We start from the raw sequence: 26,730 nt of genomic DNA on the forward strand, positions 1-26,730 counted from the left end.
GCTCTTATCCCATCGGTCCACACAGGGAAGGGAGAAGCGACGGGTGATGCCAACAAATCACAGGCTAAAATAAATCCAAGCTCTGGTGAGATTGGGAAGCAGCAGGCGGAAGGGAAGCGGCTGGGGTTTGAGCCCGACCCCGGACCCCCCCGTTTGCCCCGCGGGTGTACCTGGACGGACCCCCCAAGCCTGCTGGTGGCCAAGTGCGTGGCCAGGGCTTCCTCAGCAGGCTGGGGGCTGGGCTGGGGGTCCCACTGCTCCGTCCCCCCGTCGGGTGATGGCTGATGGCGGAGGGAGGGAGGGAGGGAAGGAAGACGAAGAAAAGGAGGGAGGGAGGGAACAATCGATAAGCCAAGAAAGAGAAAAGGATGGAAGGAAGGAGTCACGGAATGAGAGGCGAAAGAGGGAAGAAAAGAAGAGAAAAAAAAGACATGCAAGAGCCAAAACAAGAGAAAAACAAGGCCGGAACGCAGCCTGCAGCGGGGACACGGGCCCGGCTCCCTCCCTCCGAGGGACCCTTTTCTCCCTGCCGGCCCCCCCGGACCCCCCCAAGGCCTACCTGCTGCTTGATGTACTGCTGCGCTTTCTCCCGGTTCGGGGCCTGGGCTTGGACGTCGCTCTGGATTGTGCCGATGGGGGTCGGCTGCAAGGAAGGCAAGCAACGTTAGAAGGAAGGAAGGAAGGAACGAACGAAAGTTTTCCGGGCTCTCTTCCCAGAAGCATTCCATCTCTCTCGTTTATTTAATAATAATATAGCCATACCTCTCTCATTTATGTCATTTAATAATAATAATAATAATAATGCTGGGATCTGCGCGCATCATCCGAAAATACATCACACAGTCCTAGACACTTGGGAAGAACCTGCCCTGGCAGAAGATGTAAAGCAAAGTGAAGAACCTGCTTTGATTGAAGTCAAAAATCAGAAACTCCTCAAAGCACAGCAGACAAAAAACCAGTACAAGAAAACCGCACTACAAACTAGAGCAGAATCAGTACAAGAAAACCGCACTACAAACTAGAGCAGGATCAGTACAAGAAAACCGCACTACAAACTAGAGCAGAATCAGTACAAGAAAACCACACTACAAACTAGAGCAGAATCAGTACAAGAAAACCGCACTACAAACTAGAGCTGACCGCTGGCACAACAAAACATTGCACGGAAAGTTCCTTGACAAAATTGAAGGAAAAGCTGATAAGGAGAAGACATGGCTCTGGCTCACGAATGGGACCCTGAAGAAGGAGACAGAAGGCCTGATCCTTGCAGCCCAGGAGCAAGACATCAGGACAAAGGCAATTCAGGCCAAGATTGAAAAATCAGCTGATGACCCAAAATGCAGACTGTGCAAGGAAACCGACGAAACCATGGATCATATCCTCAGCTGCTATAAGAAAATTGCACAGACAGACTACAAACAGAGGCACAACTATGTGGCCCAAATGATCCATTGGAACTTATGCCTCAAGTACCACCTCCCAGCAGAAAAGAACTGGTGGGATCACAAACCTGGAAAAGTATTGGAAAATGAGCACGCAGAGATACTGTGGGACTTCCGAATCCAGACTGACAAAGTTCTGGAACACAACACACCAGACATCACAGTTGTGGAAAAGAAAAGGTTTGGATCATTGATGTCGCCATCCCAGGTGACAGTCGCATTGATGAAAAACAACAGGAAAAACTCAGCCGCTCTCAGGACCTCAAGATTGAACTTCAAAGACTCTGGCAGAAACCAGTGCAGGTGGTGATGGGCACACTGGGTGCATTGCCAAAAGATCTCAGCCGGCATTTGGAAACAATAGACATTGACAAAATTACGATCTGCCAACTGCAAAAGGCCACCTTACTGGGTTCTGCGAGCATCATCCGAAAATACATCACACAGTCCTAGACACTTGGGAAGTGTTCGACTTGTGATTTTGTGAAACGAAATCCAGCATATCTATCTTGTTTGCTGTGTCATACAACGTCGTTGTGTCAATAATAATAATAATATAGATATTGTATCTAGAGAATTTCTTTAAGAATAATAATATATTCAATGTGTCCCTTGAGGTGAGAAGGGCAGGATAGAAATGATGGAAATAAATGAATAAATAAATAAATTTAATAATCTCTATATATAAAAGGGTAATGAAATTTCGGCCTAGGACAAAACAACAAAACTACACATCCCAGAAACACTAAACCTGGCAGCACAACCCCTCATCCATGCCTCTACGTTCATACAACAAAAAGAAAAGAAAAATAAAGTCCTAATTAGAGGGAGAGGAATAATTGTTTTTATCCATTCCTGCCAGTTAGAAAGCTAAACTCCGCCCACTTGGTCTCCTAGCAACCTACTCAGCCCAGGGGACAGGCAGAGTTAGGCCTCACTTAGGCCTCTTCCACACTGCCTATAAAATACAGATCTGTTTTGCACTGGATTATATGGCAGTGTAGACTCAAGGCCCTTCCACACAGCTATATTACCCATTTATAATCTTATATTATCTGCTTTGAACTGGATTATCTTGACTCCACACTGCCGTATAATCCACTTCAGTGTGCAGTCGGACACAACTGGACTTAAGGTCAGGAGAAAACCTTGACCCTTTACCTCAACTACCACCAATCCCTCAATACTTTATTTCCCAGACCACCAGACTTCGCCACAGCAACGCGTGGCCGGGCCCAGCTAGTAATAATATATTGACACTGTATCTATAGAATTTATTTAAGAATAATATATTCAATGTGAATAAATTCGATAGATACAATATCGATATATTATTATTATTATTACCCACCCACCCAATGAGGGGAGTGAAGTATCAATATTATAGCTATCCAATTTATTTAAGAATAATAATACAGTAGAGTCTCGCTATACCACTATACCGTAATATCATCAGTAATATCGTAGTCTTGCTTATCCAAGCTAAATGGGCCGGCAGAACGTTGGATAAGCGAATATGTAGGATAATAAGATTAAGGAAAAGCCTATTAAACATCAAAAATTACAATTTCAGCACCAAAACATCATGTTATACAACAAATTTGACAGAAAAAGTAGTTCAATACGCAGTAATGCTATGTAGTAATTACTGTATTTACAAATTTAGCACCAAAATATCACGATGTTTTGAAAACACTGACTACAAAAATGCGTTGGATAATCCAGAATGTTGGATAAGCGAGACTCTACTGTATTACATTTATTTTATTCTATTATTATTATTATTGTTATTATTATTGTATGACACAGCAAACAAGATAGATATGCTGGATTTTGTATCACAAAATCACAAGTCGAACACTTCCCATTTATTATTTCACTCTGATATTATTATTATTATTATTATTATTATTATTATTATTATTATTATTATTATTATTATTATTGCATGTATTATTTTACTCTATTTATCACATGTATTATTTTCCTGTCTTTATTATTATTATTACATGTATTATTTTACTCTATTATTATTAAAAGGAGACATAAGCACATTGACATTGAAGAAGATGAGAATAATGATTGGATCAGAGTTGGACAGTCTTATCTTAAATTTGAGCTTGATGTAAATATTCAAAAACATTTAACCTACGGATGCCTCAATTAATGTAATTTTATGGGTATCTATTTTTATTTCTGAAATTTACCACCCTCGGCTTATACTGGAGTCAATGTTTTCCCAGTTTTTTTGTAGCACAATTAGGTCCCTCGGCTTATTATTTATTTATTTATTTATTTATTTATTTACCGTAATACATTTATATCCCGCCCTTCTCACCCTGAAGGGGACTCAGAGCTGCTTACAAATTAAATTTACATACAATATTATATTATTAGCATAGCACAATACTGGCAATAAATTATCATATTGTACGATATCTATATATTGTAATATTAATAATAATATTACATGTAATATATAATTTATAATTAATATTATATATTGTACTAGCTGTGCCCGGCCACGCGTTGCTGTGGCAAAGTGGTGGTGGTATTGGTTAAAAATTGTTGTGTAATTTTGATTTGACTTTATTTGCATTTTTATTAATTTTATTGTAAGTTATATTTTTATTTATTATATTTTATTATTTTCTTGTATTATTTTTAGTTATTTTCTGTTATTATAGTATTTTATTGTATTAATTTTTTAGTGTTTTTTATTATTTTTTATTGGGTTGCTAGGAGACCAAGTTGGAGGAGCTTAGCCTTCTAACTGGCAGCAATTGGATAAAAGCAATTATTCCTCTCTCTCTAATTAGGACTTTATTTTTCTTTTCTTTTTGTTGTATCAACCTAGAGGCGTGGATGATGGGTTGTGTTGTCAAATTTCGAGGTTGGAGGGCCTGTAGTTTTGTTGTTTTGTGGGTCGCCATGATGCCATCACTCTTTTATATATATAGATTTTTGGTATTATATTGTATTACAAAATAATATTATTAATATTATGTGCATATACAATATATTATAATATTATATTCGGGACGGCTTATACTCGAGTATATACGGTACTAATAATAATAATAATAACAACAACTTTATTTTTATATCCCGTCTCCATCTCCCTGCAGGGACTTGGGGTGGCTAACATGGGGTGAAGCCCGAATATCCACAATAAGCAAAATAAAGTACAGTTACAATAAAACAAACACAATAGGCATATAACATTACATAGATTAAACCAGCATTTTAACATCAATATTTATGATTTACAGCATTTATATTCCGCCCTTCTCACCCCGAAGGGGACTCAGGGCGGATCACATTACACATATAGGCAAACATTCAATGCCTTTTAACACAGAACAAAGACAAGACAAACATAGGCTCCGAGCGGGACTCGAACTCATGACCTCCTGCTCGGAGTGATTCATTGCAGTTAATTGCACTGGCTTGCTCTCCCGCCTGCGCCACAGCCCGGGCCCATAATATCATAATAGGTAATAAGTAAAACCACCAGATAGGAAACAATCTGTAGGTTGAAATAGTAAAAAAAAACTGGCCAAACTGCCACAAACACAGGCACAGAGGGGCACTTACTAAGGGCTTCCCGGCCCAGTCGTATTCATAATCGAAGACGAAGCCGTTCCGGTCAAACAGGTCGGTGAAGAGCTTCCTCAGATAGTCGTAGTCTGGCTTCTCAAAGAAGTCCAGGCGCCGCACGTAGCGCAGGTACGTGGCCATCTCCTCTGCGGATACAGATAGAGAGCAGTGAGTGGCCGCCAATCAAAAGACACATTCGCTTTTCTGAGATCTTTGCATTAAGGCCTATGGATTATACACTTGCTGATTCTACGATCGCTCTAATGTCCTGGTGGGCGCTGCAGCGATCCAGGGGGGTGGTGATGGCACTTATTAGGTCACGGGGGCGGGGCCAGAGGAGGGGCGGGGCCTCTTCCCAAGTGGCTGAGCCTCTATACTTCTCCTGAGAGGCCTTTTAGGACTGAAGAGTGGGGCTAGGGGTGGGGGCGGGGCCTCTTCCCAAGAGACTGAGATAGGGCTGAGCCTCTATACCTCTCCTGAGAGGCCTTTTAGGACTAAAGGACGGAGTTAAGGAAGGGGGCGGGGCCTCCTTCCAAGAGCCTGAGACAGGGCTGAGCCTCTATATTTCTCCTGAGAGGCCTTTTAGGACTAAAGTGCGGGGCTAGGGGTGGGGGCGGGGCCTCCTTCCAAGAGACTGAGACAGGGCTGAGCCTCTATATTTCTCCTGAGACCTTTAGGATTAAAGGGAGGGGCTAGGGGTGGGGGCGGGGCCTCTTCCCAAGAGCATGAGACAGGGATGAGCCTCTATATTTCTCCTGAGAGGCCTTTTAGGACTAAAGGGCGGGGCTAGGGGCAGGGGTGGGGCCTCTTCCCAAGAGCCTGAGACAGGGCTGAGCCTCTATATCTCTCCTGAGAGACCTTTTAGGACTAAAGGGCGGGGCTAGGGGCAGGGGTGGGGCCTCTTCCCAAGAGCCTGAGACAGGGCTGAGCCTCTATATCTCTCCTGAGAGACCTTTTAGGACTAAAGGGCGGGGCTAGGGGCAGGGGTGGGGCCTCTTCCCAAGAGCCTGAGACAGGGCTGAGCCTCTATATCTCTCCTGAGAGACCTTTTAGGACTAAAGGGCGGGGCTAGGGGCGGGGCCTCTTCCCAAGAGCCTGAGACAGGGCTGAGCCTCTATATCTCTCCTGAGAGACCTTTTAGGACTAAAGGGCGGGGCTAGGGGCGGGGCCTCTTCCCAAGAGCATGAGACAGGGATGAGCCTCTATATTTCTCCTGAGAGACCTTTTAGGACTAAAGGGCAGGGCTAGGGGCGGGGCCTCCTTCCAAGAGCCTGAGACAGGGCTGAGCCTCTATATAGGGATAGGGATAGAAGCTCAGCCCTGCCTCAGTGCTCGTAACTCCGCCCATCCCAGTCCTGGCAGCCCATTTGTGGCCCCACCCACCTCCCCTCCCGGCCCTGCATCTTGGACTAGGGGAGAGGCTCGGCCCCGCCCTCTTGAGCAGGAGCCACGCCCACCCCTCTAAGCCACGCCTCCCTTTCTAGAGGGCGCTGAGTTATATTTTTTCTGGAAAGCGGGCGGCAGGCCAAATAAGTTTGGGAACCACTGTGTTAAGGTCTTTAGGGGAAAGGCTTTCTCTCAGTCCATTTAACACGGGACTCCCTCCCAAAGGAAGACCGCCGGGCACCGTCCTTGCTCTCTTCCCGAATCCTTTGTATTTAAGGATTTCTTTTTAAGCAAATGGCCTCAATGTGTCTGGAAAATTAGAAGCAACCAAGACCTAGGGATGGGGCAGGGGCACCACTATTTTACACTCTCAACACCCCCCCCCCCTTTTTCCGGTGCTCACCAGGGAAGTTTTCGCACAGCACCTCCACCGGCGTGGCTCTCTTGGTGTCACCGATTTTCTGGTAGCGCTCCTTCAGCGTGTCGGCCTAAAAGGAGGACAGTCAGAAAGGAAGACGTTATCCTCATCAGACACGAGGGCTCTGTTTTCGGGATCCTCCCCGCCCCCCGTTTCCGTGGGGAACGGACTCACCTTGAGGCCTTGCCAAGGCAAACTCCCCCGGAGGAAGTACATGAACATGTGACCCAGCGCTTCCAGGTCGTCTCTGCGGCTTTGTTCTGCGCAGGAGACAGAAAAGGAAGTTGGACTGGCTCGTTATTTCGAACTCATAGCCACCCATTACTCTGGACCAAAACAATACTTAGGAAAGAGTGAAGAACGGGGGCCAGAGAGACACCATGACAATAATATATGATACTAATATGCTATACTAGTAATAAAATATATTGTATCTTGTCATGATCTCCAATCTTTGGCATCTCCGGTCGGCTGACAAAGAACAGACGCCAGCCATAAAACCTCAATGACACTCTGGTAGGTGAGAGCCCCTATATAAATGGGCCAAAGAGAAGGTTCTGATATAGCCATAAAACCTCAATGACACTCTGGTAGGTGACAGCCCCTATATAAATGGGCCAAAGAGAAGGTTCTGGTATAGCCATAAAACCTCAATGACACTCTGGTAGGTGAGAGCCCCTATATAAATGGGCCAAAGAGAAGGTTCTGGTATAGCCATAAAACCTCAATTGCACTCTGGTAGGTGAGAGCCCCTATATAAATGGGCCAAAGAGAAGGTTCTGGTATAGCCATAAAACCTCAATTGCACTCTGGTAGGTGAGAGCCCCTATATAAATGGGCCAAAGAGAAGGTTCTGGTATAGCCATAAAACCTCAATGACACTCTGGTAGGTGAGAGCCCCTATATAAATGGGCCAAAGAGAAGGTTCTGGTATAGCCATAAAACCTCAATGACACTCTGGTAGGTGAGAGCCCCTATATAAATGGGCTAAAGAGACGGTTCTGGTATAGCCATAAAACCTCAACTACACTCTGGTAGCTGAGAGCCCCTATATAAATGGGCCAAAGAGAAGGTTCTGGTATTTTGTACAATAAAACCTGTTGGAATCTACCAGCGTGTGTCTTGATGCTTTTTCTGGTGGAAGGCTGACCCACAACACAACTGGAAGGGAACCTAACAATCCATAAAACCTCAATTACCCTCTGGTATGTGAGAGCCCCTATATAAATGGGCCAAAGAGAAGGTTCTGGTATTCTGTACAATAAAACCTGTTGGAATCTACCAGCGTGTGTCTTGGTGCTTTTTCTGACCCACAGCACAACTGGGAGAAGATAACAATTTGTACAGAATGCCAGAACCTTCTCTTTGGCCCATTTATATAGGGGCTCTCACCTACCAGAGTGTCATTGAGGTTTTATGGCTGGCCCGTTTTATGGCTGGCATCTGTTCTTTGACAGCCAACCGGACATGTCAAAGATTGGAGATCATGACACATCTACAGATAATATTGATAATGATATTATAATGCAATACAATATAACAATAATACAGTATTATAATTGTATATTATATATTACATGTAATCTTACTAATAATATTGCAATATAGTGGTATAGTACAAGATAGGGTTGTTGTATGTTTTCCGGGCTGTATGGCCATGTTCTAGAAGTATTCTCTCCTGACGTTTCGCCCACATCTATGGCAGGCATCGTCGGAGGTTGTGAGGATGCTTGCCATAGATGTGGGCGAAACGTCAGGAGAGAATACTTCTAGAACATGGCCATACAGCCCAGAAAACATACAACAACCCTGTGATCCCGGCCATGAAAGCCTTCGACAACACACAGTACAATATAGTAATATATAATGCTTATATTGTGCTATGCTAATAATATATTGTATGTACATATAATATTGTATATTATACATATATTGTATGTACATATAATATATCAATATATTGATATATTGCGTGTAATATTGATATATTGTATGTACATATAATATTGATAATAATATTATAAAGTAATACAAAGCAGTTCCAAAACATGCAAATGTGAGTAGATCAATAGGTACCTCTCCTAGCCTAGCAGTTCATAATAATAATAATAATAATAATAATAATAATAATAATAATAATAATAATAATAATAGAGACTTGGAGCGTGAGACCCGCTCACCTTTCCCCAGGTGGGTGTTGATGCTCATGTACCGCGCGGTCCCCGTGAGGCTCTTGTGCTCCCGGTACGGGATGTGTTTTTTGGTCTCGGGGTCGATGTACTCTTTGGCCAGGCCGAAGTCAATGATGTGGATGGTGTGCTGGCGCTTGCTCCCGGGGCGCCCCACTAGGAAGTTCTCCGGCTTGACGTCGCGGTAGATCAGGCTTTTGGTGTGAACATATTCCATCCGTGTGATCTGGAGGGAAAGAAGGGGGACACTGCCGAAAATCTCTCTCGATATATATATATATATATATATATATATATATATATATATAAATAAAAGAGTGATGTAATCACGGCAACCCACAAAACAACAAAACTACAGGCTGCCCAACCTCGAAATTTGACAACACAACCCATCATCCACGGCTCTAGCTTGATACAACAAAAAGAAAAGAAAAATAAAGTCCAGTTTAGAGGGCTAATCTCTGCCCACTTGGTCTCCTAGCAACCAACTCAGCCAAGGGTTCAGTTAGGGGACAGGCAGACTTAGGCCTCACTTAGGCCTCATCCACAGATTATCTAATTTGCACTGGATTATATGGCAGTGTAGACTCAAGGCCCTTCCACACAGCTATATAACCCATTTATAATCTTATATTATCTGCTTTGCACTGGATTATCCTGACTCCACACTGCCATGTAATCCACTTCAGTGTGCATTTTATACAGCTGTAAAGAAGGGGCCTCATATAATCCAGTTCTAAGCAGATAATTTAAGATTATAAATATACAGTAGAATCTCACTTATCCAACATAAACAGGCTGGCAGAACATTAGATAAGTGAATATGCCCAGGGGACAGGCAGAGTTAGGCCTCACTTAGGCCTCTTCCACACTGCCTATAAGATACAGATTATTGGATTTGAACTGGATTATATGGCAGTGCAGACTCAAGGCCCTTCCACACAGCTCTATAACCCATTTAGAATCTTATATTATCTGCTTTGCACTGGATTATCTTGACTCCACACTACCATATAATCCACTTCAGTGTGCATTTTATACAGCTGTGAAGAAGGGGCCTCATAGAATCCAGTTCGAAGCAGAGAATATAAATTTATTAGAAATTATTTATTATTTAAATTTATTAGAGATTAGAAATATACAGTAGAGTCTCACTTATCCAACATAAACAGGCCGGCAGAACGTTGGATAAGTGAATATGTTGGATAATAAGAAGGGATTCAGGAAAAGCCAATTAAATATCAAATTAGGTAATCGTTATACACATTAAGCATCAAAACATCATATTATACAACAAATTTGAAAGAAAATTTGACACTTATCCAACACTCGCTTATCCAACGTTCTGGATTATCCAACACATTTTTGTAGTCAATGTTTTCAATATATCATGATATTTTGGTGCTAAATTCATAAATACAGTAATTACAACAGAACATTACTGCGTATTGAACTACTTTTTCTGCCAAATTTGTTGTATAACATGATGTTTTGGTGCTTCATTTGTAAAATCATAACCTAATTGGATGTTTAATAGGCTTTTCCTTAATCCCTCCTTATTATCCAAGATATTCGCTTATCCAAGCTTCTGCCGGATAAGTGAGACTCTACTGTATATATAATTTTTTTTCTCTCTTTTTATTTTATTTTTAATTTTTTACTTTTTCCCCTCTTCCTTCCCCTCTCCTTTTTTATGTCACTTGGGTCGGCACCAGTTCTGTTTGGATGTCATATAATAAGTAGTCTTGTTTCATTGTCACTATGTTTGTGTATCACAACTGTGGAAAAGCACCAATAAAGACATTTTTTAAAAAACAAAACAAAAGGAGTCCTGAGTCTGAACATGCTCAGTACAATCATATATCTATAACCCCGCCCACACCAAGCTGGCAAAGCAATATACATATAGAACACAGGTTAGCAAATATATACATGAAGAAATAAATAGTGAAAGGCTTGGAAGGCTCCTTTTTCCTTACCAGCTGGATGGCGATCATGAGGACCGTCTTGAGGCTGAAGGTCCGGTCGCAGAGGTCAAAGAGGTCCTCCAAACTGGGGCCCAGTAGCTCCAGCACCATGGCGTTGTACTTCCCGCAAGGGCCGAAGTAGTAGACCTGAGGGATCCCTTCTGCAAGCGGGAGAGGAGAGCGAGAGGTGAGGTGTCGCTTCTCCATAAATATAATAATCCTCATCATCATCATCATAATGGTGTCTCTTCCACTCACCTGCATTGCCAAGCTGTTTGTAGAATCGGTACTCCAGATGAAGCTGAGGGGCTCTGGATTTGATAGGTTCCTGAAGAAAAAGGATTCCAATCGATCCATCCATCATCAAAACCCACCAATTTGGCCATATTATTAAAATTATTACTATATTATTATTATTATTATTATTATTATTATTATTATTATTATTATTATATAATATTATAACATATATATATATATATATATATATATATATATATATATATGAGTGATGGAATCCCGGCAACCAACAAAACAACAAAACTAAACACCCCCCAACCTCGAAAATTGACAGCACGACCGCTCATCCACGCCTCTAGGTTGATACAACAAAAAGAAAAGAAAAATAAAGTCCTAATTAGAGGGAGAGGAATAATTGTTTTTATCCAATTGCTGCCTGTTAGAAGGCTAAGCTCTGCCCACTTGCAACCCACGCAGCCCAGGGGACAGGCAGAGTTAGGCCTCACTTAGGCCTCTTCCACACTGCCTATAAAATACAGATTATCTGATTTGAACTGGATTATATGGCAGTTGTAGACTCAAGGCCCTTCCACACAGCTATATAACCCATTTATAATGGACTTAATGTCAGGTAAAACCTTTACCCTTTACCTTAACTACCACCAATTCCTTTATTTCCCATACCACCATACTTCGCCACAGCGACACGTGGCCGGGCACAGCTAGTCTATATATATAAAAGAGTAATGAAATTTCAGCCTAGGACAAAACAACAAAACTACACATCCCAGAAACACTAAACTTGGCAGCACAACCCCTCATCCATGCCTCTACGTTCATACAACAAAAAGAAAAGAAAAACAAAGTCCTAATTAGAGGGAGAGGAATAATTGTTTTTATCCAATTGCTGCCAGTTAGAAGGCTAAGCTCCGCCCACTTGGTCTCCTAGCAACCCACGCAGCCCAGGGGACAGGCAGAGTTAGGCCTCACTTAGGCCTCTTCCACATTGCCTATAAAATACAGATTATCTGATTTGAACTGGACTATATGGCAGTGTAGACTCAAGGCCCACAGCTATATTACCCTTTTATAATCTTATATTATCTGCTTTGACCTGGATTATCTTCAGTCCACACTGCCATATCATCCACTTCAGTGTGCATTTTATACAGCTGTGTAGAAGGAGCCTCATATAATCCAGTTCTGAGCAGATAATATAAGATTAGAAATATACAGTAGAGTCTCACTTATCCAACGCAAACAGGCCGGCAGGATAAGTGAATATGTTGGATAATAAGAAGGGATTCAGGAAAAGCCAATTAAACATCAAATTAGGTAATCGTTATACAAATTAAGCACCAAAACATCATATTATACAACAAATTTGACAGAAAAAGGAGTTCCATGCGCAGTAATGCTATGTAGTATTTACATACTGTATTTACAAATTTACCACTAAAATATCACAATGAATTTAAAACACTGACTACAAAAGCATTGATTATGAAAAGGCAGACTGCGTTGGATAATCCAGAACATTGTATAAGCGAATGTTGGATAAGTGAGATTCTTCTTTAATATGAAATAATTACTGGGATAGAATAATGCAGAACAATATAATCTCTAAAACCAGGACAGTAAATAAACAGGGGAATTCCACACAGGAAACAATCAGGGCCAGCTAACACCTCCCAACAAAGTATTCCCATCATCAAAGTCTGGCAAATCCTCTGTTTTCTCAGGGCCACAGACAGTAGAAGCACATAAAATATCGCAAACAACACCACTCTGAAAACAAGGGAATTCCAGACAGGAAACAATCAGGGCCAGCTAACACCTCCCAACAAAAAATTCACTCAGGGAGGAAACAGCCAAGCTTTAAAGCTGCAAGGCCATTACATCCTAATCATTTTTCCTAATTGCAGCATTCATACTTGCCTCCAACAAACAAAAAAAACCAATCAGAAATATTGTATATTCACAACCTTTAGGAAATAATGTCCCCTGATGGCGCAGCGTGTTAAAGCGCTGAGCTGCTGAACTTCTGGACCGAAAGGCCACAGGTTTGAATTGGGGGAGCGGAGAGAGCCCCCACTGTTAGCCCCAGCTTCTGCCAACCCAGAAGTTCAAAAACATGCAAATGTGAGTGCATCAATAGGTACTGCTCTGGCGGGAAGGTAACGCCGCTCCATGTAGTCATCCCACATGACCTTGGAGGAGTCTACGGACAACGCCGGCTCTTCGGCTTAGAAATGGAGATGAGCACCAACACTCTGAGTCAGACATGACTGGACTTAATGTCAGGGGAAAACGTTTACCCTTTACCTTAACTACAACCAGTTCCTCAATACTTTATTTCCCAGAACACCATATTTTGCCACAGCAACGCGTGGCTGGGCACAGCTAGTATTCTATATAATAGTAATATCTATATATATAAAAAGGTAATGTACGTTTGTAGGACTGAGTAAACAACAAAACCACTGAAACAAATCGCACCATATTTGGCCACAAAAGACACAGTCACCCAATCTATGTCTTTCAACAATATCTATCTATATATAAATGTAATGTTCGTTTGTAGGAGTGAGTAAAAAGAAAAGGACATTTCCCACCAAGAAACAGAAGAGAAATCCAGCTTACCAACTTGATGGCGACGTATTCGTTCGTATAGAGATTCTTCCCTGCGGAAAAAAAAAGATGGAAAAGACCCTGAGCAGATAAGACGCTGAGCTAAAGACCACTAGAGGACGCTCTTTTCCAATCACGGGATGTACTAGGAATATAGAATTTATATTTAGTTCCTGAGACAGACCACAAGAGGGCACTGTTTTCCAACCATGGAATGTAGTATTTATATTTAGTACCTGGAAAATACCACTAGAGGGTGCTGTTTTCTAACCATGAAATATATCAGGAATATCTATATTTAGTTCCTGGAAAAGACCACTAGAGGGTGCTGTTTCCTAATAATGGAATATATCAGGAATATAGTATTTATATTTAGTTCCTGGGATACACCACTAGAGGGTGCTGTTTTCTCACCATGGAATATATCAGGAATATCTATATTTAGTTCCTGGAAAAGACCACTAGAGGGTGCTGTTTTCTAACCAGGGAATATACTAGGAATATAGTATTTATATTTAGTTCCTGGAAAAGACCACTGGAGGGTGCTATTTCCTAATACAGTAGAGTCTCACTTATCCAAGCCTCGCTTATCCAAGCCTCTGGATAATCCAAGCCATTTTTGTAGTCAATGTTTCCAATATATCATGATATTTTGGTGCTAAATTCGTAAATACAGTAATTACAACATAACATTACTGCGTATTGAACTACTTTTTCTGTCAAATTTGTTGTATAACATGATGTTTTGGTGCTTAATTTGTAAAATCATAACCTAATTTGATGTTTAATAGGCTTCTCCTTGATCAGTCCTTATAATCCAAGATATTCGCTTATCCAAGCTTCTGCCGGCCCGTTTAGCTTGGATAAGTGAGACTCTACTGTAATAGAATATATCAGGAATATAGTATTTATATTTAGTTCCTGGAACAGACCACTAGAGGGTGCTGTTTCCTAATAATGGAATATATCAGGAATATATATATTTAGTTCCTGGAAAAGACCACAAGAGGGTGCTGTTTTCTAACCATGGAATGTATCAGGAATATTGTATTTATACTTAGTTCCTGGAAACGACCACTAGAGGGTGCTGTTTTCTAACCATGGAATGTATCAGGAATATTGTATTTATATTTAGTTCCTGGAAACGACCACTAGAGGGTGCTGTTTTCTAACCATGGAATGTATCAGGAATATTGTATTTATATTTAGTTCCTGGAAACGACCACTAGAGGGTGCTGTTTTCTAACCATGGAATGTATCAGGAATATTGTATTTATATTTAGTTCCTGGAAACGACCACTAGAGGGTGCTGTTTTCTAACCATGGAATGTATCAGGAATATTGTATTTATATTTAGTTCCTGGAAACGACCACTAGAGGGTGCTGTTTTCTAACCATGGAATGTATCAGGAATATTGTATTTATATTTAGTTCCTGGAAACGACCACTAGAGGGTGCTGTTTTCCAACCATGGAATGTATCAGGAATATAGTATTTATATTTAGTTCCTGGAAACGACCACTAGAGGGTACTGTTTTCTAACCATGGAATATATCAGGAATATAGTATTTATATTTAGTTCCTGGGATAGACCACTAGAGGGTGCTGTTTCCTAATAATGGAATATATCAGGAATATAGTATTTATATTTAGTTCCTGGGATACACCACTAGAGGGTGCTGTTTTCCAATTAAAACACAGAACAATCAATTAAAAACATAACTACATATAACAATAAAACATATCAACAGAATTAAAAACAGGACAATAATTTATATTAGTTGATATTAGTTCCTGGAAAAGACCACTAGAGGGTGCTGTTTTCCAACCAAGGAATGTATTAGGATTAATTAAGAATGTATTAATTGTTTTGTATCTGATTTTGCTGTAATCGGGGGAGATGGAGGTGGGATATAAATAAACTTATTATTATTAGTATTATTATTAGGAATTAATATTTATATTTAGCTCTTGGAAAAGACCACTAGAGGGAGCTGTTTTCTCACCATGGAATATATCAGGAATTTCGTACCTGGGATGGGCCACTAGAGGGAGCTGTTTTCTTACCATGGAATGTATTAGGAATATAATATTTATATTTAGTTCCTGGAACAGACCACAAGAGGGTGCTATTTTCTCACCATGGAATATATCAGGAATTTCCTACCTGGGATGGGCCACTAGAGCAAGCTGTTTTCTCACCATGGAATATAACAGGAAATTTGGGGCGGGAAGATCTGTCAGCCCGTCCAGTCACATCGAGACTCACCTAGCCGAAGCTCTCCGAAGTTCCCGCATCCGATCTTCTTCCCGACCCGGAAGTTTGGCCCGACCATCAAGACCCCCGAGTTGGTCCCCGCTGTCCGGCCCCCGTGCGCGTTGCGTCCCCCACCCGCTTTAGACATCCTCCGGCCTTCCTCGCTGTCCCCTTTCCCGCCTCCTCCTCTCTTATCAAAATCCATAAGTTTGTGGTACCCCGGCCTCTCCACGGTTACGCCGCTGCCATACAAATCCCGAGGCGGATGGAAAGGGATCACGGGGGGGAGGGGGGGGACCGGGGTGGGCGGTCAAAAAGGCAGGGATCTTCTTGGTTGAGAATAAGCCACCGCGGGTGTCAATAAACCATCGTGAGAGAGGAGGGGGGGGGGTCTCCACCGGCTAGTGGAACGGCTGCCCCCTCGCCGCGTCCGCTGGGGTCCCACGCCGTCCCTCCGAACAGTCCCTCGATGGAGAAGCCATGACGGTGGAAGAAGAAGGCGTCCTGCAGCGGAGAGTTGCTTCCAAACTGAGAGAAGGCAGAAAAAGGAGGAAGAAACAATTTAGTGCAGGGTCCTCAAACCTTTTCAGCGGGCCCTCAGCCTCCTCCTCAAGAGCAAGCAAGCAAGGAAGGAAGGATCCAACCTTAATAATAATAATAATAATAATAATAATAATAATAATAATAATAATAATAACCCTAACCCTAACCCAAACTCATGACCATTCATCATCCACTGCACCTTCGCAGTGATGTTGACCGGCTATATCTGCCTAGAAGATCAGGGGGCAGAGGACTCTTACAAGTCAAACAAGCAGTCAAAGAAGAAGAACATGCCCTGGCAGAAGATGTAAAGCAAAGGGAAGAACCTGCTTTGATTGAAGTCAAAAATCAGAAACTCCTCAAAGCACAGCAGACAAAAAACCAGTACAAGAAAACCGCACTACAAACTAGAGCAGAATCAGTACAAGAAAACCGCACTACAAACTAGAGCAGAATCAGTACAAGAAAACCGCACTACAAACTAGAGCAGAATCAGTACAAGAAAACCGCACTACAAACTAGAGCAGAATCAGTACAAGAAAACCGCACTACAAACAAGAGCTGACAGCTGGCACAACAAAACATTGCATGGAAAGTTCCTTGACAAAACTGAAGGAAAAGCTGACAAGGAGAAGACCTGGCTCTGGCTCACGAATGGGACCCTGAAGAAGGGGACAGAAGGCCTGATCCTTGCAGCCCAGGAGCAAGACTTCAGGACAAAGGCCATTCAGGCCAAGATCGAAAAATCAGCTGATGACCCAAAATGCAGACTGTGCAAGGAAACCAACGAAACCATTGATCATCTCCTCAGCTGCTGTAAGAAAATTGCACAGACTGACTACAAACAGAGGCACAACCATGTGGCCCAAATGATTTATTGGAACTTATGCCTCAAGTACCATCTCCCAGCAGCAAAGAACTGGTGGGATCACAAACCTGCAAAAGGATTGGAAAATGAGCACGCAAAGATACTGTGGGACTTCCGAATCCAGACTGACAAAGTTCTGGAACACAACACACCAGACATCACAGTTGTGGAAAAGAAAAAGGTTTGGATCACTATTGTTGCCATCCCAGGTGACAGTCGCATTGACGAAAAACAACAGGAAAAACTCAGCCGCTATCAGGACCTCAAGATTGAACTTCAAAGACTCTGGCAGAAACCAGTGCAGGTGGTCCCGGTGGTGATGGGCACACTGGGTGCCGTGCCAAAAGATCTCAGCTGGCATTTGGAAACAATAGACATTGACAAAATCACAATCTGCCAACTGCAAAAGGCCACCCTGCTGGGATCTGCACGCATCATCCGAAAATACATCACACATTCCTAGACACTTGGGAAGTGTTTGACTTGTGATTTTGTGATATGAAATCCAACATGTCTATCTTGTTTGTTGTGTCATAATAAAATAATAATAATAATAATAATAATAATAATAATAATAATAATAATAATAATAATAATAATAATAATAGAACTGTTTGTTGGAAATGAAAGCTATGGACTTGTCAACATCAGAAGAGGAATTTTCCAGGGAGACTCATTGTCCCCTCTGCTTTTCATTTAATATCATTCTCGGTAAAAGATTTTTGTAGTCAATGTTTTCAATACATCGTGATATTTTGGTGCTAAATTCGTAAATAAAGTAATTACTACATAGCATTACACTTTATTGAACTACTTTTTCTGTCAAATTTGTTGTATAACACGATGTTTTGGTGCTTAATTTGTAAAATCATAACCTAATTTGATGTTTAATAGGCTTTTCCTTAATCTCTCCTTATTATCCAACATATTCGCTTATCCGATGTTCTGCCGGCCCGTTTAGCTTGGATAAGTGAGACTCTACTGTATATGACTTTTTTTTTAACTTCTTCTTTTTTATCCTTTACCCCCTTCAAACAACTTTATTTCCTACTTACCTATCAATCAAAATGTTCCCCCACTTTCAATGTACCTGTTTAAAATTATAAATAAAAATTATATTAAAAATTCGCTTATCCAAGCTTCTGCTGGCCTGTTTAGCTTGGATAAGTGAGACTCTACTGTAATAATAATAATAATAATAATAATAATAATAATAATAATAATAGAGTAAAATAAATGTAATAGCAACAATAGAGAAATATAATAAATGTAATAATACCAATAATAATAGAGAAAAAGAATAAATCTATATATATAAAAGGGTAATGGAATCACGGCACCGGACAAAACAACTAAACTAAATGCCCCACAACCTTGAAAATTGACAGCACAACCTCTCATCCATGTCTCTACGTTCATACAACAAAAAGAAAAGAAAAATTAAGTCCTAGCCACAGCAACGCATGGCCAGGCACAGCTAGTATATATATAAAAGGAGAATGGCATCGCTCCACCGGGCAAAACAACAAAACTAAAGGCCCCTCAACCTCAAAATTTGATAACAGAACCCATCATCCACATCTCTAGGTTCATACAACAAAACCAGACATCCCCAACCTCCATGGGGCCTAAAAAACCCCAAAAACTGGAACGCTCCATCTGTGCCTGCGCAGCGAGTCTACTCACTGCAATTCCAATTGGCCACAGCAACGTGTGGCAGGGCACAGCTAGTGTACCATATATCTCGACTATAAGCTGACCCAAATATAAACCAACCAGGACCCTCACCCAAGTATAAGACGAAGCGGGGCTTTTTCAGTCTGAAAAACTAGGCTTATACTCGAGTATATACAGTACATTTAATTTTGGAGCATTTCTAATTTTGGATAAGAGATGCACGAACTATATAAAATGGAATACAGTTAAAAAAAGATGTAACAATAACTTTAAAAAAATCCAACCCCTTTCTTTTTCTCCTTCACTTCTTTTTGACATACTAAAAAAGACAGAAAAGTCTCCTTAATCTGTGTTTTCTCCTCCTCCGTCATCCCGGCTTTCTCGTTCCCGCTGTTAATTCGGAAGGAAGGATGATCGGGCCTCCCATCGGAGAGAGATGCCTTTTCTTTAATCCAGATTAATCCAGATTAACAGAAGGGCGCCTCCTAAAAAAACCCCAAAACCCTGCAGAATTTCCTCTGCGATATTTTTAGAAAGAAAGATTGAAAAGCCCAGAGCAAATTGACCGGAGGCCGGTCTAGATGACCTCTGGGATCCTTTCAATTTTCAAATACCTCCCAAGCTGGGAAGAAATACATACGTTTAAAACGTCCCTCGTTCTGCATATTTAATAGTTTCCTAACGGGATCCAACTACCATAGGGCAAGCCTCGTGTCGGATGTATAGGGGGAAAAAATCCCAAACAAGGTATGCTTTGTTTGAGGTGGCTGCGGAAAGAAATACACAGAAACCAACCTTTTTTTCCAGCCTCCTGTCTGAAGTTTGTGGGTTTCGATTCATGCAGCTTTCCCAAGTTTTTTGGGAAAAACGAGAGGCTGTGGAGTCCAGCTTCTCCATAAATCAATAAGCAACATGAATATATATATATATATATATATATATAGATAGATAGATATATACACACACACAATGTATGTATGTATCTATATATATAAACTAGCTTGGAGACCCGGCGATGCCCGGGTCATTTGAGAAAGGCCTTGTTTGCCTGTGTTCCAAGTGTAGCCTATATCCAATGTCAGCTGGGTTCAGTGGGTGCGGGTGAGCTCCAACTCCCATATGCAAGTCCCATCGTCCAGTGTCCACCCCCCTCCAAACAGAGCCAGTATGTAGAGTAGGTCATGGGGGCTCCATGTAGCATGTTTGGTCTTGATCAGTCATTTGTGTGGGTCGCGGTGCTCTCAGGAAGTGAGTGAAGGTATTGGAAGTCCCATCGTCCATGGTCCATCGTCCTCCAAACTGCACCTGGGTGTAGAGTGAGTCATGGGTGTTGTCTGTGTGAAGTTTGGTCTTGATGAGACATTGATGGGGTGACAGTGGTCTCGGGAAGTGAATGAATATACTACAAGTCCCATCATCCAAGGTCCAAGCTCTTTCAAATCTCACCAAGATGTAGAGTGGGCCATGGTGGCTCTATGTGCCAAGTTTGGTCTTGATCAGTCATTGGTGGGGGTCACAATAGTCCCAGGAAGTGACTGAAGATATTGTAAGTCCCCTCATCCACGGTCCCTCTTCCCCCAAACTGCACCAGGATGTAAAGTGGGCTACCCTGCACCTGCGTGTCAAGTTTGATACAGTTTTGTCATTCATGGGCATCACAGTGGTTTGTGGGAGGTGAATGGGATGAATGTACTGCAAATCCCATAATCCTTGGTCCACCCTCCGTCAAACTGCTGCAGCATGTGAAGTGTGTCATTTGGGATCTGTGTGCCTGGATTGGTTCAGTTGTGTGATTTGTGGCAGTTGCTGTGGTCTCAAGAAGTGAGGGAAGGTACTGCAAATCCCATCATCCTTGGTCCATCCTGCCCCAATATACATCAGGATGTAAAGGGGTCGACAGGAGTTGTGTGTGCCAAGTTTGGTCCATTTCTATCATTGGTGGGCATTGCAGTAGTCTGTGGGAGTTCAAGTGTTTGAAAGTACTGCAAATCCCATCATCTGTGGTCCATCCTCCCCCAAATGGCAGCAGGTCATAAAGTGTATCGTGGGGATGAAGTGTGCCAAGTTTGGTGCAGATCCGTCATTCCTGTTGGTCTCAGTGGCCTGGGATAGTGGCGGCCAATCAAAACGCGAGCACATATTCCGCCAGGCCAATCAAAACGCTGATACATACTCCGATTTCACTTTTATTATATATAAATAGATAGATAGATAGATAGATAGATAGATAGATAGAAGAGTGATGGAATCATAGCACCGGACAAAATAACAAAACTAAACACCCCACAACCTAGAAAATTGACAGCACAAACCCTCATCCATGCCTCTACGTTCATACAACAAAAAGAAAAGAAAAATAAAGCCCTAATTAGAAGGCTAAGCTCCGCCCACTTGGTCTCCTAGCAACCCACTCAGCCCAGGGGACAGGCAGAGTTAGGCCTCACTTAGGCCTCTTCCACACTGCCTATAAAATACAGATTATCTGATTTGAACTGGATTATATGGCAGTGTAGACTCAAGGCCCTTCCACACAGCTATATTACCCATTTAGAATCTTATATTATCTTGACTCCACACTGTCATATAATCCACTTCAGTGTGCAGTCGGACACAACTGGACTTAAGGTCAGGAGAAAACCTTTACCCTTCACCTTAACTACCACCAATTCCTCAATACTTTATTTCCCAGACCACCAGCCTTCGCCACAGCAACGCGTGGCCGGGCACAGCTAGTATATATATATATATACACACACACACACATATATACATACACAAACACACTCTATGTATGTATGTATATATAATATAATAGATAATATATTCACACACACATTTCTTACTTTCTTATGAAGTGGGCGTTCTGACTGTGGCTACCAGAGCTATGGTTTTTGACACAGTAGCTAATCCTTTCTATCTCTTTACTACCCTCTTGCGGCTGCATCTATTCATGGCATACTTACAGAACTAGACGCCAGGAGCTAATCCTTTCTATCTATACACTGCCTCCTTGTGGCTGCATCTGAGCACTGCATATATACAGAATTAAGAGACCAGAAGCTAATCCTTTCTATCTCTATACTGCCCTCTTGTGGCAACATCTGAGCAATGCATACATACAGAACTAGAGGTCAGAAGCTAATCCTTTCTATCTCTATACTGCCCTATTGTGGCAACATCTGAGCAATGCATGCATACAGAACTAGAGGTCAGAAGCTAATCCTTTCTATCTCTATACTGCCCTCTTGTGGCTGCATCTGAGCAATTCATACATACAGAATTGATACTACTACTAATAATAATAATGTTATTTTTATACCCTGCCCGAGGTTTTTTTTTACTCCATATAGGTATCCTATTGAAACGAAGGGCTTCTGACCCAAGGATACCATAGAGTGGCATTGGAAGACCTACAAAAGGCCTAGAGATGCAACCACAAGAGGGCAGCATAGAGATAGAAAGGATTAGACACTGGTCTCTAGGTCTGTTATTATTATTATTATTATTATTATTATTATTATTAATACAGTAGAGTCTCACTTATCCAAGCTAAACGGGCCGGCAGAAGCTTGGATAAGCGAATATCTTATGTCCTCTTATGGCAACATCTGAGCAATGCATACATACAGAATTAGAGACCAGAAGCTAATCCTTTCTATCTCTATACTGCCCTCTTGTGGCAACATCTGAACAATGCATACATACAGAAGTAGAAACCAGGAGCTAATCCTTTCTATCTACATACTGCCCTCTTGTGGCAACATCTGAACAATGCATACATACAGAAGTAGAAACCAGGAGCTAATCCTTTCTATCTACATACTGCCCTCTTGTGGCAACATCTGAACAATGCATACATACAGAAGTAGAAACCAGGAGCTAATCCTTTCTATCTACATACTGCCCTCTTGTGGCAACATCTGAACAATGCATACATACAGAAGTAGAAACCAGGAGCTAATCCTTTCTATCTAAATACTTCCCTCTTGTGGCAACATCTGAACAATGCATACATACAGAAGTAGAAACCAGGAGCTAATCCTTTCTATCTACATACTGCCCTCTTGTGGCAACATCTGAACAATGCATACATACAGAAGTAGAAACCAGGAGCTAATCCTTTCTATCTACATACTGCCCTCTTGTGGCAACATCTGAACAATGCATACATACAGAAGTAGAAACCAGGAGCTAATCCTTTCTATCTACATACTGCCCTCTTGTGGCAACATCTGAACAATGCATACATACAGAAGTAGAAACCAGGAGCTAATCCTTTCTATCTACATACTGCCCTCCTGTGGCAACATCTGAACAATGCATACATACAGAAGTAGAAACCAGGAGCTAATCCTTTCTATCTACATACTGCCCTCTTGTGGCAACATCTGAACAATGCATACATACAGAAGTAGAAACCAGGAGCTAATCCTTTCTATCTACATACTGCCCTCCTGTGGCAACATCTGAACAATGCATACATACAGAAGTAGAAACCAGGAGCTAATCCTTTCTATCTACATACTGCCCTCTTGTGGCAACATCTGAACAATGCATACATACAGAAGTAGAAACCAGGAGCTAATCCTTTCTATCTACATACTGCCCTCTTGTGGCAACATCTGAGCAATGCATACATATAGAAGTAGAAACCAGGAGCTAATCCTTTCTATCACTATACTGCCCTCTTGTGGCTGCATCTGAGAACTGCATATATACAGAACTAGAGACCAGTGACTAATCCTTACTATCTCTATACTGCCCTCTTGTGGCTGCATCTGAGCAATTCATACATACAGAATTGATACTACTACTACTACTACTACTAATAATAATAATAATAACTTTATTTTTATACCCCGCCCCATCTCCCCGAAGGGACTCGGGGCAGCTTACATGGGGCCTTGCCCAACATAACAATATAATAACAACAACAAGACAATAAAACAAATATCCCAACAATAAAACATCAGCATCAATAAAAGTCATAAAAATCAACATACTAATGGGGGGTGCGACTATTATGCAAGGAAATACATATATATTGGGAGATACGGTTCATCCAGCACTGAACCTTAGCCATAGAGGATTTTATCCTTTAGATCAGGGGTCCTCAAACTTTTTAAGCAGAGGGCCGGTCCACTACCCTTCAGACTGTGGAGGGGCCGAATTATCATTTGGAAAAAAAACCCGAACAAATGTCTTATTTGTAGTGCAAAATAACAACAACAACAATGAAACAACAATACAATATTTTAAAATGAAAACAATTGTAACCAGCATAAACCTATCAGGATTTCAATGGGAAGTGTGGGCCTGCTTCTGCCCAATGAGATAGTCAAGTTAATTAGGATTGTTGTTGTGTGCCTTCAAGTCATTTCAGATTTTGGGCGAGCCTAAGTCTAAAATTATTTATTCATTCATTTACTACATTTATTTATTACATTTATATTCCGCCCTTCTCACCCTGAAGGGGACTCAGAGCAGCTGTATGTACATACAATATATTATATTATTAGCATAGCACAATATTAGCATTATATATTACTATATTGAACTATACCACTATATTGTAATATAGATAATATATAACATATAATTAATATTATTATATGGTATTTGTATTAGTATTACAGTAGAGTCTCACTTATCCAAGCTAAACGGGCCGGCAGAATGTTGGATAAGCGAATATCTTGGATAATAAGGAGGGATTAAGGAAAAGCCTATTAAACATCAAATTAGGTTATGATTTTATAAATTAAGCACCAAAACTTCATGTTATACAACAAATTTGACAGAAAAAGTAGTTCAATACGCAGTAATGTTATGTTGTAATTGTTGTATTTATGAATTTAGCACCAAAATATCATGATGTATTGAAAACATTGACTACAAAAATGGCTTGGATTATCCAGAGGCTTGGATTAGTGAGACTCTACTGTATATTGTATAACATTATAATATTATTATCAATGTTATATGTAAATACAATATATTATTTAAAATGATATAAAAATATTATATTATAAAACTGAGGGCAGGGGCCAGGTAAATGACCTTGGAGGGCCGCATCCGGCCCCCGGGCCTTAGTTTGGGGACCCCTGATTTAGATCTTGGGATTGTGCTACGACACAAACCACAGGGAGAACTTAAGTTTGCAAAGCCAGTGTAACTTTTCCAAAGATTCGGAACAAGAGACACAACGGCTCAAATACCGGTGTTACCTTCCTTTCCTTCAAAGGTTTCTGTTTAAGGGATGAAAAGGCATCCAAATAGGACGGAAATCCTGCTGTTTGTTAGAAGACGGAACAAAAGAGGATGAACTCAGGGCAGGAGAAAAGGTCCTGGAGAAACGCAAGGCTCAGAAGCCAAGGAGAGAACAGCCGAATTTTAGGAAGAGATCAGACCCCTATAGACCCCTATAGAGTGCTTCTGCCAAGCTGGCTCTTCCAAGGCAACGTCACAGAAGGCAGCCCTTCCTCCTCATCCAGTTATTCCTCCTTTGACTGTCTCTTGCTTCCCTCCTGGTAAAGCAAGAGACACTGCATACAAAAAGGAGTCCTGTGTCTGAACATGCTCAGTACAATTACATGTCTATAACTCCTCCCACACCAAAGAGGTTCACCATACAGCCACACTTCTTAAAATTCAGTTATAGATAGGATGTAGTCCTCTGTGTGTTGAGTACACAGGGCATAAGTCTTAATCAATAATCCATAGTCTTTTGGTATTATTATAATTAATAATAATTAATATAATAATAATTAATAATAATAATAATTAATATAATAATAATTAATATAATAATAATAATAATAGTAACAGACCTAGAGGCCAGTGTCTAATCCTTTCTATCTCTATCTCTCTTGTGGTTGCATCTCTAGGCCTTTTGTAGGTCCTCCAGTGCCACTCTATGGTATCCTTGGGTCAGAAACCCTTCGTTTCAATAGGATACCTATATTTACTGTATATACTTGAGTATAAGCCTAGTTTTTTAGCCCTTTTTTAGGACTGAAAAAAAACTTCCCCGGCTTATACTCGGGTGAGGGTCCTGGTAGGCTTATATTCAGGTCGGCTTATACTCAAGTATATATGGTATATTTATTATTTTTCTCCATTATTATTGGTATTGGTACATTTATTATTTTACTCTATTAATTATTATTATTATTACATTTATTTTACTCTATTATTGTTGTTACTTTTACATTTATTTTACTCTACTTTATTATTATTAATACATTTATAATTTTACTCTATTTATTATTACATTTATTATTATTACATTTATTATTTCATTCTATTATTATTAAAAGGATACATAAGCACATTTACACTGAAGAAGATGAGAATCATGATTTAATCAGAGTTGGACACTCGTATCTTAAATTACAGTTTGATGTAAAGATTCAAAGACATTTTACTGATGCCTCAATTAATGTAAATTTATTGATATCTCGGCCTATACTGGAGTCAATTGTATGCTTGTTTTATATCTGTAAGCCGCCCCGA

The 26,730-nt window shown here is 40.9% G+C and overlaps 1 protein-coding gene across 2 annotated transcripts in view; it reads right to left on the reverse strand.

Moving 5' to 3' along the window:
* Positions 1-26,730, reverse strand: part of csnk1g2 (casein kinase 1 gamma 2) — a 46,301-nt gene that overhangs the window by 11,144 nt on the left and 8,427 nt on the right. For both annotated transcript variants that reach the window (XM_062959253.1, XM_062959254.1), the window contains 9 exons: positions 16,143-16,658; positions 13,886-13,926; positions 11,261-11,330; positions 11,015-11,163; positions 9,027-9,261; positions 7,021-7,106; positions 6,832-6,916; positions 5,040-5,188; positions 560-643 (listed from right to left, as the gene is read on the reverse strand). In XM_062959253.1, coding sequence (XP_062815323.1) covers positions 560-643; positions 5,040-5,188; positions 6,832-6,916; positions 7,021-7,106; positions 9,027-9,261; positions 11,015-11,163; positions 11,261-11,330; positions 13,886-13,926; positions 16,143-16,335 — 1,092 coding nt within the window. In that variant the 5' untranslated portion in view covers positions 16,336-16,658. The remainder of the gene's footprint in view (positions 1-559; positions 644-5,039; positions 5,189-6,831; positions 6,917-7,020; positions 7,107-9,026; positions 9,262-11,014; positions 11,164-11,260; positions 11,331-13,885; positions 13,927-16,142; positions 16,659-26,730) is intronic.

Source organism: Anolis carolinensis, unplaced genomic scaffold (genome assembly GCF_035594765.1).
Source record: "Anolis carolinensis isolate JA03-04 unplaced genomic scaffold, rAnoCar3.1.pri scaffold_7, whole genome shotgun sequence".
NCBI lineage: Eukaryota > Metazoa > Chordata > Lepidosauria > Squamata > Dactyloidae > Anolis > Anolis carolinensis.